Source organism: Crassostrea angulata, chromosome 7 (genome assembly GCF_025612915.1).
Source record: "Crassostrea angulata isolate pt1a10 chromosome 7, ASM2561291v2, whole genome shotgun sequence".
NCBI lineage: Eukaryota > Metazoa > Mollusca > Bivalvia > Ostreida > Ostreidae > Magallana > Magallana angulata.
The window spans coordinates 11393781-11406442 of record NC_069117.1 but is presented as its reverse complement, the minus strand read 5'-3'; the positions used below and the strand labels follow the sequence as shown (position 1 = coordinate 11406442).

Below are 12662 nucleotides of genomic sequence, written 5' to 3'. Positions count from 1 at the left end.
CATAATGAAATTCTGGAACAAACTTTGGGATGCACTGTAATGATGATATTTTTAATATTTCAGGCATTCACTCCTTGCCACAGAGCTACTGAATCACATCAGAGAGAAATTTGACATTGACATTGCCGTGAAGGACCTGTTTCTGTTTCCCACAATTTCATCCATCAGTAAACTAATCGACTCAAAACTAAACAAATCTGAGGACGTTAACTCACCTCAGATTCAAGATGTTAACCTGGAGAATGAAGTTCAAGTTCACAGCCAAGTAAAAGTCAAGTAAGTGCTTTAATCTCAAGCCTTGTTCAAGGCAATTTTAAGCAAGCCTTCCTGTAAAACCATGCTTTTAGGACACTTTTAACAAAGTAATAGAACAGAAGCACTTTATTTGTAATCTCTAGGGAACTATTTTATTCTGTTCTGTTTGCAGCATTGATATGCAGTTGAGAGCCTTTTGGAGAATATCTAATCTAGATAATAAAAGTCGATTCAGGAAAGCTCGAGTGCTGTTGACAGGAGCCACTGGCTTTCTGGGAGCTTTCCTTCTGAAAGAACTTCTTCTGCAGACAAAGGTTTAAATGGTTAAATTCTTGTTTTTGATTTGATGAGAATCATGACCATGTTGGAAGATTAAAAATTTTGACAATGACTTGTCTTTTCAGTGTTCAGTCACCTGTCTAGTTCGGGAGGTGCCTGGACTATCTGGACAACAGAGACTGGAGAACACATTGAAACAGTTTGGAATTCTGGCCTCCATTGCTTCTCCAACTAAAGAGCAAACAGCTCTTGCTAAGTTATTCCAGAGCAATGTCCATGTTGTTCAGGGTATAGTAGAGAAATGTGTTTATAAGATAAGATACAAATGATGTTCAGCCATATTCAAAGGAATTTTTTCATTGATGAATTTTTTCATTGAAATACTGTATATCAGGTATTTTTCATGTGTCACAAAATTTGTTTATATGGCATAAATCTGTTGGGTTTTTGTAATCTTTTTTGCAAGTGAAAAGGAGTCTGAAAGCATACAATACTGGACAATTTTGGCAGAGTACTGTATGCAAGAAAATATTTGCTCCTGTTTTATTTCCGCACCTTTCGCCTCATTGTCAGCAGGCAAATTTAAGACTGGTCGAATTCCAATGTCTCAAATTATCTCTCTTAAACACAACTTTGTTTGGGCGAAATCAAGATGGGGCAAAACTGTTTGCAAGTGTAGAAGGCGAAAATAACTCAGGGCTTAAATAACCGGTATAAAGTATATATATTTTGCTTATACTTTGTGTAGTTTTAAGTATGGTAGGTCTTCCTCACTGCTTGAACTTTGAACATTTGATATAACTTTTGATACCATTGACAGGTGAAGTAGCTCTAGTGAACCTTGGTATGAATGACGATGACTTCAACTACCTGTGTACAGACACAGACTTTATCATCCACGCAGCAGCCGCCGTTAATCTGGTCTATCCCTACAGTGTAAGTTACAACCTTCTAAATGTTATAAATACAGAAACACAGACTTTGTACTTGATTTTAACAAAGTAAGCGTTCTTAGCATACGGTCTTGAGAGGAGAAAATGGCTTCCATCATCAATCCAATCTGACTGAACTCTTCAGAATAGTTTAAAGGAACACTGATAAGTATATAGATATTGTGTAGCAATTTGAAGTAACTTCTAACTTTTGAAAGGGAAAAGCTGAAGTCATGGATAAAGTTCATTATTATTACAAGGTCTAAATTCTGGCTTTTGGGGGTCAGGAAGCAAAGATCACATTTTAAGTTACTTGCAATATGTACTATGTAAATTCTTCTAAATACTGTCTTTTAAAGAGCAAAGTCTAAATATGCCATGTGTCTGAATTCGTTTTTTAGTGTGCATGTTTTTTTATAGGCTTTACATGGAGCCAATGTGAGAGGAACTGCTAATGTTGTCCAGTTTGCTTGTACAGGAAAGATTAAACCTATCCATTATATTAGGTATACAATAGCATGCACTTGTGCATTATACGTACCCAAAAAGGTGGGGTGAAAAATGCTGAAAAAACTGGTGTTTCTATGAATAATATGCACCAAAAAAATAAAGAAATTTTCAATCGAGATTTTTAAAAAATCACTGATGTGTATGCCTTGACAATATATTCCAAGCGCTAAAAAGTATGATTTCTTCTCTTTTTCCATTTAAATAGACATGTGAATTATCAGCTTTATATTTTACAAAGGGTTGTTTCTAGTTAAATTTTAAATACCTACATGCAATATATATACCGGTATAACTCCTTTGTAGAAAAATAGCTCCAAGAACACTAAATACTTCTGTTTGCATATCATCAGAAACCTATAGCAAGTCTTGCATATAATAACTAACCATGGGCCAACTTAATTAACAATTCTTGGTTTCAGGATTAATTCTTGCCTCATTCTGTTTGGCTCTTTCACACTATTGTGAAGAAAACTAACCATCATTTTTATAAACATTGCTTATAAACAGTAGCATGTTTTCAAAACTTTCAAACATTTTCCCCTCAAAACTTAAGGTTCACAATCTCATTGGGGAATGCAAATTATGAATATTTCATCAATAATATCTGAAACAGAGGAAATTTCAGTGTGTAAACTGGCCCCGTGATCATTAAATATATGCATTTACCAGTACATGACTAAGGGTTTTCAGCTATGTTGTTTATGATAGCACTACTATCTATTTCTCATAAAGCATTGTGACTTTTTAGCACTGATGCTGTATTTCCCAATGGAATGCAGAACTGTGAGGAAGAAGCTGACATATCAGACCTAAATGACAAACTGACAGATGGATACTCACAGTCCAAATGGGTAGCAGAGCAGATCATCACCAGTGCCAGAAAAAGGGGAATCCCAGCAGCCATATACAGGCTAGGTATAAAAGCATGTCATTCTTGAGTTTGGGTTGCCTTTGATAGAGAAAATCATATTCTGAACAGAACACTAATAACACTCATTTAAATAAAAGGAAACTTAACTTTGATATCTTGTACCAGGTAACATGAGTGGAGACAGAGTCAGTGCTCACTGGAACCCCCAGGACTTCACTTTGATGATCCTGCAGGCTTGTGTAGGACTAGGACTTGCTCCTATTGTAGACTGGGAAATGGAGATGACACCAGTAGACTTTGCTGCAGAGTTTATTGTCAGAATGACTTACAATCTATCTCTGTCTCTGGGGAAAACTTTCCATGTTGTTAATGACAAACCATTGCAGTCAAGGTGAAGTTAAATTTTTTATTATACAAGATATAAAACTTAATATTCTAAAATGAGGAGTAGTAATTGGGGAATGTATAATTACAGATGGGTGTTTGAGTGGATGAATGCCCATGGCTATCCTATTCAACTTATCAGCTTTAAAGACTGGAAAGAAAGGTACTTTTACTTACCATCATTTTAAGAGACATTGGATGCTTCAATATCAAATCACCATCTGAATTTCAAATGCAGTACCCGCGATTCAAAGGTTTTGCATCAAATTGTGAGAGTATAAAATCGTTTACGCTGAATTATTTTCATAATTCCAGATTGTTTACATCTGTCGGAAAAAAATAAAAGCAGGATTTTAAAATACGCGAGAAGTGCTTCTCGCGATTTTACGCAGATAATAATTCCTCGCGTTTAATTACTGTAGGAATTTACAGTATGTATATTCACCACATAGGTGGTTTAGATTACTGTGTAATGTACATGCAAAGGTAAAATAGATAAAATGAATTAAAACTGTGACCCTGGGGTGGAAATACTGAAATGCCATCCATTTTAGTATGGTATACACCTGTATTTCATTGTTTTATCAGGGTACTGAAAGAAGATGCTATCACGGGTAAAGTACATAAAAATCTGCAGAGAATAGTGGAATCTTATGCAAGGTAAGATAAAAAATATCAACTGGGCGAGAAAATATTTTTACTTTGAGACAATTACTGCAGTGCACTTTCAACAAATAAAGGCTTTTTAAAGTAGACTTTTCTCTCCCACAGTGAATCAGACTTTTTCTCCAAACTGAGTACCTACAAAACAGACAACTTCCAGAGAGCCCTAAAATCCCTACAGATGGAGTTTCCCTACACTGACAGCGCCATGCTTAGTCATTTTTTCCTGCAGCTAACTCGACAGAAAATAATTACACCATTGGCATCCAAAACCACAGTGAGAGGTACTTCTCTATAAAATGTCAGCAACAATTTTCCTGTGCTATGTTTCATATATATATTAAATATTTACAATTACACACAAAATCAGGATCATATCCGTATATCAATTAACAGGTCTCTCTACACTTTTTTTTTAAATAAGAGGAGAGTCTTTCTGGTCTTTACTGTTGACTCAAAATAACACACTGAATGATCTGTTAGTCAGAGCAAGAGGGAATAACTCTTCATTTCATGGGTAGATAACTCTAAAACCAGTCAACTCAAGAGGAGATCACTCTAAAATTATTTACTGGCAAAAATGAGCAATGCACATGTCACAGGTAAAATATGTAGTAAATATTTAATTAATCTTGCATTATACATGTATTAACTTTCCTCTTTGAACTTGTGACTGAACTTTAATTTGATATGAGATGGCTGCATGTAATGTTTACATGCATTACTATAAATGTTGTGATTGCTCTACAATAGTCTATATTACTAAAAATTAAAGAGACGTCATATGTTGACAGCAGCTGATAGGCACTAAGATCTTCAGTAGATATAAATACGCGTTGGATTTCAGCTTGCCAATCATTTAATAGACCCTGTGACTACGATATCTGACTATGGTTATAATAAATTAGATCTTTAACAAATTATATGGATAAAATTAAAAAATATTTTAGGTCATCGGTTTTTTGTTCTCTGATGCTTTGTTTTAAGACACTCATCAGATATGCAGACTCTTCATTCATTTTACATTGTTTTCGTTTACCGGTATATTCTTTTAAGGTAAAAACTGAATATACTATTTTCATGAATCTTAATTTATATAGGCATTATAAATTCTTGTACAACTCAAAGCAATGATTGTTATCAACTCTGTTTCATGCTTGTAACTGGACAAATGACACTCTAGCTTTGCTTGGGCATTAAAAATGACTACAAAAAATACATTGTTAACATATACAAAGACTTGTATATTCCAGAGCTAATATAATCAAAACTCTATGGACTTTTAACGATATAATTTAAAATGTATGATTTTCAGGCAAGAGACTAAGTGGTAAAGTAGCTATAGTCACGGGAGCATCCAGTGGTATAGGCGAGGCAATAGCCAAAGGACTGGCATCAGAGGGAGCAAAGGTAGCGCTAGCAGCTCGACGAATAGAGCGCCTGGAGGATCTCAAGAAACAGATCGAGGGAGAGGGGGGCATCGCTGTTTGCATTCAAACCGATGTGACGAAAAGAGAGGAGGTAAGTCAATAATTATCCAAATTTGAGTTGCCAGTCAGATGAGAAATTAAACGATGGATGCTTGACAGATTTAGTTCACTTCTAGTGTTTTCATGATTCATTCAAAAGAAATGTATCAAGATAACAATACTTTTTAAGCTACTATCATTCGAAATGCATAATTATAAAATTCTGTCATTCATGAGATGCTTAAGATTTTATACTGAAGGTCAAAGAATTAGTTAGACACACCGAGTCTGTATTGGGACCAATTGACATACTGGTTAACAATGCAGGAGTCATGTACTACACCATGATGAAAAACTTGAAAGAAGACCAGTGGGAGAGACAAATTGATCTTAACTGCAAGGTGAGCTTGTATCAGTCTAATTAAACTTAGAACTTCCATTCGCTTTTCAGTTTTCAATACGTCGCATGGAAAATCAAACAACAATCAAATCTCTTCCATAGGACTACCGAAACCCACATCTTCGCTAGCCAGGGGTTTTCGGTCGATTTCGCTCCCCATAAACAGGTTTATGGGGAGCCAAGGGTTTATGGGGAGCGTAGTGGACCGAAAACTCTTGGCTAGCGAAGATGTGAAACCCAAGGTGCCGATGGAAGTTCTAATTTTACTTAGATTGAGCTTGTATTTATTTTTCATAATCTGGCTTGTGTGTACCAAAAAATGGTCTGTCAGAATTGAGAATAAAATTGTACCCTGGGGGATATATTTACAGATATATGCAGACATTATACATGATACCCACCATTAAAATTGGGCTTATTTTAAAGTCCTTTTTTTAATGAAAGTACAAAATTATTCCACCATAAGACTAAAAGCAGGAAGACAGAAATTTGTTACACAGTTTCAGAATTTTATTTTTCCTCCTAATATTTTCATTACATGTATTTTCAACTGATATTTTAGGGAATAACAAACTGCATTGGTGGTGTGTTGGATGGAATGCTGAAGAGGAATTCAGGCCATATAGTAAATCTCTCCTCTGATGCTGGAAGAAAGGTATGATGGTCAACAGGTAGTCTACTCAGCCAACTTAAGTTGAAAGTCATTTTATATATATAAACTAATGCAGTATAGTGGTCAGAAATAGGCATAGCTACTGGTTTCTAGCTCAGATTGGGCCAGTAACAGAAAGGTTGCTGGATCAAAATCCATGTGGACATTGTGCGTAGAATTCTTGAATGATATACATGTACTTAATCTACATTGTCTCAGTCCACCCAGCTAATATTGGTAGCAGTTTAAGCTGGAGGCTAACCTTCAATGTACTAGGGGCCCATCCAGGGGGAGTTGATGACTCACATCTGCTTAGCATTACGAAGACAAAAAATGAGCTCTAGCCTCTATAAGTCTAATGGCTTGGAGGAGATTTTTTAAATGTATCAGATAACAAGATAGATGAGCACTAAACTGTTAAAATTTATTTACAGTATTGTTGAATTTCTTACAGGGGTTTCCTGGTCTTGCTGTGTATTCAGGTACTAAGTTTTATGTAGAAGGACTCTCTCAGGCATTGCGACAGGAAGTGAGCGGTGAAGGAATCAGAGTCACTTGTATCCAGCCAGGAGATGTAAAGACAGAACTGTTGTCTCACACCACCGATACAGAGGTAGGGTCATTGCTTAACGTTGGAGGCACTTTCCAAAATTTTATTGTCTCTTCAACATAAATTATGGTGAACACATGCAAGCACCTACTCTGCAGAACATGCCTCAGAAACCATCTAAGATATGCTTACTTCTCGAGTCTGATGCTAAAGAGATAATGATCCTTAGTTTTACATATACCAGTACTGTAACACTGTTTTAAGGAAAGACAGGGCATTTTGAGAAGTTGATTTTCAGATAACTTCATTTTCAAGTTATCAGGCATGCCTATTTTAAACCATTGTTATGGAATTAATTTCAATTCCAGGCAAAAGCAGTTTATGATGGAAGCAGTAACTGCAAGATCTTGGAGCCTTCAGACATTGCCAATGCTGTGATTTATGCTACCACACAACCTGATTACGTAGGAGTAAATGAAATCCTTATAGAGCCCCGAGAAGCACCTGTTTAAAACTCTGGCAAAAAAAACTCTGGCAAAAAAATTCCTCCAAAGTCTTTCATCTTTTGAAAACCAGGACATTACCAGGAACGTATCATTTATCATACCCCAGTAAATGAGTGTGATGTTTTTCAGGGAAGCATCTTTTTGTTAATGATTGTCAAGCACATCTTATACATTTCTGAGAAACCATAAACCATATTCATATACATCCTGCAATATACAGTTACTGTAAGTTATGCACTTTTGTTTGTTGTTCATGACTTCATAAATACATTTCATTTTGAAAAATCTTTGTTGTTCTCTTTTATATACATTCATTTTTAAATGGCAAAAAAGAACGGCACGAATTCAACCTTAAAGCTGAACACCGCTCGTAAATAGGCACTGTCTGCCATATTTCTCTCTCACCACCGTTATCCCTACAACCCCTATATAAGCTGCAAACCTCATAGCAGTTTAAAGTATTTTGCTGTAGAGGTCTCACCTGTGTGGACGTACATCTTGCCTTGCCGTATTACTTGATCGCAATGAAATTACATGTATAAAGTTTTACACACTTTTTTCAAGCCAGGAGAATACTAACATAAAATAAACTGTCAAAATATAATTTACAAACGGAATATGCATATAAAATAAGAATTAAATGCATAAAATCCAAAGACCACGAGAGGAATATTACATGTCGGCGACGAGTTTCAGGTGTGCAATTGGGTGTAACGAAATCGAAGGGTTTATATACCAGTTATCTGTGTGACGGTGCCTATTTAAGAGCAGTGTTCAGCTCTAATGCTATGTGTTTGACAGATGGTTTGTAATCATATGTTAGTTGCTCTGCAGAATTATAAACAAGGGTTTAACAATTTACATTACTTCTGAATCAAGATTTCCAGTAACATTGTACTATGTGCCTCTAATGGGAAATCAAATTTTTTGACTAGTGTCAGTCATATTTGTTGTGTAGACACTTACAGGGGCTAAAGATTGCAGAAATTTGAGGAGTACATGACTTGGTCCTTTTAGAAAGCTAACTGAATTGCATCTCCTTCAATGATTTTCTTCAAGAGGCTTGAACATTTCCCTACTAATAGTAACCTTCCCAGTGTCAGCTTATAATACTGGTTACACTACATAGAAATAAAGATCTGCGAACTTTACAAAAGCTAATGAAATCAACTATGTAGAAAAGTCTTCATTGTTGTCTCACTCTCAATTTAGTATTAATTGAGCCATGCCCAGTTTATAAATTGACAATAAACTGCCCATTTTACTCCCTCAGAAACTGTTAATGAAATGTGGAATGAACAAAGAAACAATGTTGTTACTTTTAAAGAAAACAGTTTTATTAACAAGTTTATTAAGGCATCTCTCTTGGTAAAACCAACAGAGTATATGTAAAGTTTAGCAACTATTTTAACGATAACTCATTGTTTGAGCATTCTATTCGCCTTAATACATAAACCTACATACATCAAATATGTCAGAAAATGACAATGACAGAGATGAAGTCAAAGGTAGTGATGAAAATACCAGGTAGTTTTCGAAATAATCAAGCAATCAGGGAGAAAATGGGATGAATTTGTTCAATTCTTGACACAAGAATTAGACAATTTAAAATTTGATTATTAAAAATGGAAAATACTGTCACCATTCATTGATTAAATAAACACAATTCAACGCAACTTTTGGTCTGGTTCTAATCCTTAAGGATGACGTTTACTCAGAATGAAAAATAATTCCACTGATGATAATGAAAAACCAACTATTGTGTGTTAAAGACCTTACATGGTAGTGTTATTCTTCACTTTCAAAAAAGTAGGTCAATGACCTACTTTTTGAGTTAATGGCCATTGAATATTTTTTTGAAAATTTAAGAAAAATCCATAAAAATTTTACACTATGATTGAGATTTTCTTAATTGTGAAAATAATACAAATTGCTTAACTCTTTAACAAATGAAATATAGTTTATGAATGGTAGTGCCATTAAATAGATACAAAGCATTAAGTTTTCATTCACAATTCTTTTAGATATTCTAGTCCGAATTTCCTCTATCAGTTTTAAAATTACTACCCTTTTTTGATTCAATATAACAAAAAACTGAATGATGATAATGCTAAAACATTAATAGTATTAAACTAAGTATATTGACCTTTCTCTGCTGGTATGGAATTTTTATGAGGTCAATGATCAAAATTTTGAGATATGGTGTCTTTTATCGTTTTTAAGCATTTTTCAATATTTTTGTAATTCGTGCCAAACGATTATGTTATTGAATAAGTAAAGTAAAACCAACAGAAAACATGCAAAATTATAAAGAATAAAATATAAAATCTTAACTTATTATACTAGAGTACTGCCAAAAATGATTTAGCGGAAAACAAAATCTGCAAAATTTAGTCCGAATTTCCTTTGTTTGGCTAAAAGTCTATTTTTGTTTTAACCTAATTCAAAAATATAGTAGAAATATCGAATGTTATGTCAATAATAATTCATTTCATAAATACTTTTTGTGTTTAAAACAAATTTTACTCATGACATTAAACTTTATAAGAATCTGAATTTGAGAACTCAAACCCTGAGTAAACAACACCCTTAAGTTTTTTTTTTCTGTGTTATCGGATGAAAAGTACATGATATTAAGTGAATCCAATGAAAATGTTATTTTCCTACATCACATACAAAAAGAAACAAAGTATACATAATACATGTATAAAGGCAACTGCTACTTCTTCTGTACATCTATCAACTATTAATTAGACAAAATGGTGCACTATCAACTATTAATTAAACAAAATGGTGCACTATCAACTATTAATTAAACAAAATGGTGCAAACTACTACACTGTTAATCATGTTACTGGAGAAAATAAAATAAAACAAAATCATTGAGTTTGCCGGTCTCTGGCGACATTAATCAGTCAAAAAGAAATTTAAAAAAGTACAAGCATTATAGGACTAAACTAATTTACACTAAGCTACCACATCTCACTGTAGGACACATGAAGGCCAACTTGAGTGCTTCCAGTTCCACAGCTACCTAAATTCTACAATGCATATCATCTACCGTACATATTTTCAATAAATAGTTTGGAGTTTCCCAATTTTTAAATATCCCAATAAAGTTATCACTGAAAAGTTTTGTGAACGGTACCTTTGTTGTTTGTCAACCCCCCCCCCCCCCCCCAATAAAATTAAAACCTGAATTTCTAAAAAAAAAAATATGCAGATTCACAGTGTCCTTTTAACTCTTAGATATTCTGTTCAGGGAATTCAGAGTAATTACTCAAATGAACTGTGTCAGTTATACATGTATATTTAATACATACTGGATGGCCAGACTTTAAAGTTTGTTTGAGGCAAAACTTCCCAAAACAATCTTACTGGTAATTAAAACTTTAATTATAATCAACTTTAAATTTAATATTAACATCGACACAATATGTCATTATCATCAGAAGTTTCATAAAATATACTATAATTGTAAATTCCTCTCTGTGGTTAAGAGGCATGGTCATGATTTTGGTCAAATTTATTTTTCCATTATGAATGTTTACACTGCCTCAGTAAGGCACTCTAATAGTCAACCAAAATTTAAGTGTTGTTGAGTTACATGTATAAATGGAATAGAGAGCTCACAATTATTTGTTATGTAAACAAAGCTCAGGTCATGTTTTTTGTTTACATTTGAGATTTAAAAGTAAAAATCCAGGTTTAGATCTAAGATGAATGTGACAAACGCTTTGAACTGTTTATTTATGATCAAAACGAATTAGCAGATAGAAAAATCAGCTTGAAAAAAACTTTTAGCAATATATTGAACCAATTAAACAAAAACATGGCACAAGCCTTGTTTCCATAATAAAGAATTGTGAACTCTGTATCTCGCCTATATCTCTTCAACTGGCACTCAAAATATGGTTGATCATTAGAAATGTATTACATGTACTAAAGAATTGTAAACAATCAAAATCAAAAAATATAATTTGACCAAAATCATAAACATATCCCTTTAACAGGAGTTGTGCTGATAAAATCAGGACTGACAAACTAAGGAACTGATTGAGATTGGTTAAAAATATCAACCCCCGCATTACTTGTTGGAGTATAATGTTTTCCTTTCCCTTACAATCCTAAATTTCAATCTTTCACTGTAACTGCAGCACTGCTTTTTTGCACAGCAAATTTATAATAGTTTGACGAAGTTTTGGTTGGTAGTTAATACCGGTTAATGCTGTTTAACACCATATTTTACCAAACAATGCCAATTTGATCTGCAAAAGATCAATGCAGTAGTTATAGGGTCTATATCATACTGCACTTATGAAGATTTCATAATTTTTTCAATAAACTATAAGTTTATTTCAATTTTATACATGTATTTGCAAATGGGTCGGTTTTTAGTTTACTGGGGGTATGTTCATTTTTTTTTAAATAAGAAATACCAGTAGTCAAAAATTCCATATTATTAAAAAATCAAACTAGTGGGTTTAAAATGTCTTTGCCTGTAACTGACATGGTTGCACTACTATGACAAATGATATAAAAAAAATCCCAGTTCAACTCCGTATGAACATTTCACAAAGTTAATACAATTTACAATGGACATCATGAGTTATATTTACAGATGCATGCAGCATTTTCATGGAATGCAAGCAGAATGGAAATGCAGTCCCTGATAATGCTAACTCTATGATAAACTTGATCACAGCTATAAAGAAAGTAGCACTATCCATAAGTTTCAGGAACCTGAAAAAGAAATAAAAACCTGTATCATTTATCCAAAAATACAGAAGGTCTTAGAATTTTCTTTAAAACTGATATGTGCCGACTTTCTATCTTCACTAGCCCAAAAATCTAAGGAACGTTATTAAAGAACAAAAGTTCCAATGCTTTATCACTTATCCAAGTCTACACTAAGAGATAATCAATATCAAGGGAACTAGGAGTGATTTTACAACTATTAAAACAAATCCAAGTTGTGTAGTCTGAATATTGCAAGTAAGACTTGGGGAGCATATATAGTGGCAGTGGGCATCCAAACATTTCTTTTCATTACTTTATGTCTTTTCCTGGAATTATTTGATAGCAGGCCATGCTTATATTAAAGCTGAACTCATAAACTTATGAACTCATAATTGGCACCAGTAAGTGGGAATGTAAGCCCTTTGATTTCCTTACAATCAATTTCATACCT

The 12662-nt window shown here is 33.8% G+C and overlaps 1 protein-coding gene across 1 annotated transcript in view; it reads left to right on the top strand.

The window, feature by feature from the left end:
• Positions 1–7758, top strand: part of LOC128192468 (uncharacterized) — a 29188-nt gene extending 21430 nt beyond the window's left edge. Inside the window, exons 26-40 of the mRNA XM_052865157.1 lie at positions 64–276; positions 428–569; positions 660–822; positions 1355–1470; positions 1887–1972; positions 2725–2891; positions 3013–3238; positions 3323–3394; positions 3820–3891; positions 4003–4178; positions 5210–5415; positions 5624–5764; positions 6326–6418; positions 6870–7028; positions 7334–7758. Of these exons, the coding sequence (XP_052721117.1) occupies positions 64–276; positions 428–569; positions 660–822; positions 1355–1470; positions 1887–1972; positions 2725–2891; positions 3013–3238; positions 3323–3394; positions 3820–3891; positions 4003–4178; positions 5210–5415; positions 5624–5764; positions 6326–6418; positions 6870–7028; positions 7334–7477 (2176 nt within the window). The 3' untranslated portion in view covers positions 7478–7758. The remainder of the gene's footprint in view (positions 1–63; positions 277–427; positions 570–659; positions 823–1354; positions 1471–1886; positions 1973–2724; positions 2892–3012; positions 3239–3322; positions 3395–3819; positions 3892–4002; positions 4179–5209; positions 5416–5623; positions 5765–6325; positions 6419–6869; positions 7029–7333) is intronic.
• Positions 7759–12662: the final 4904 nt, after the last annotated feature.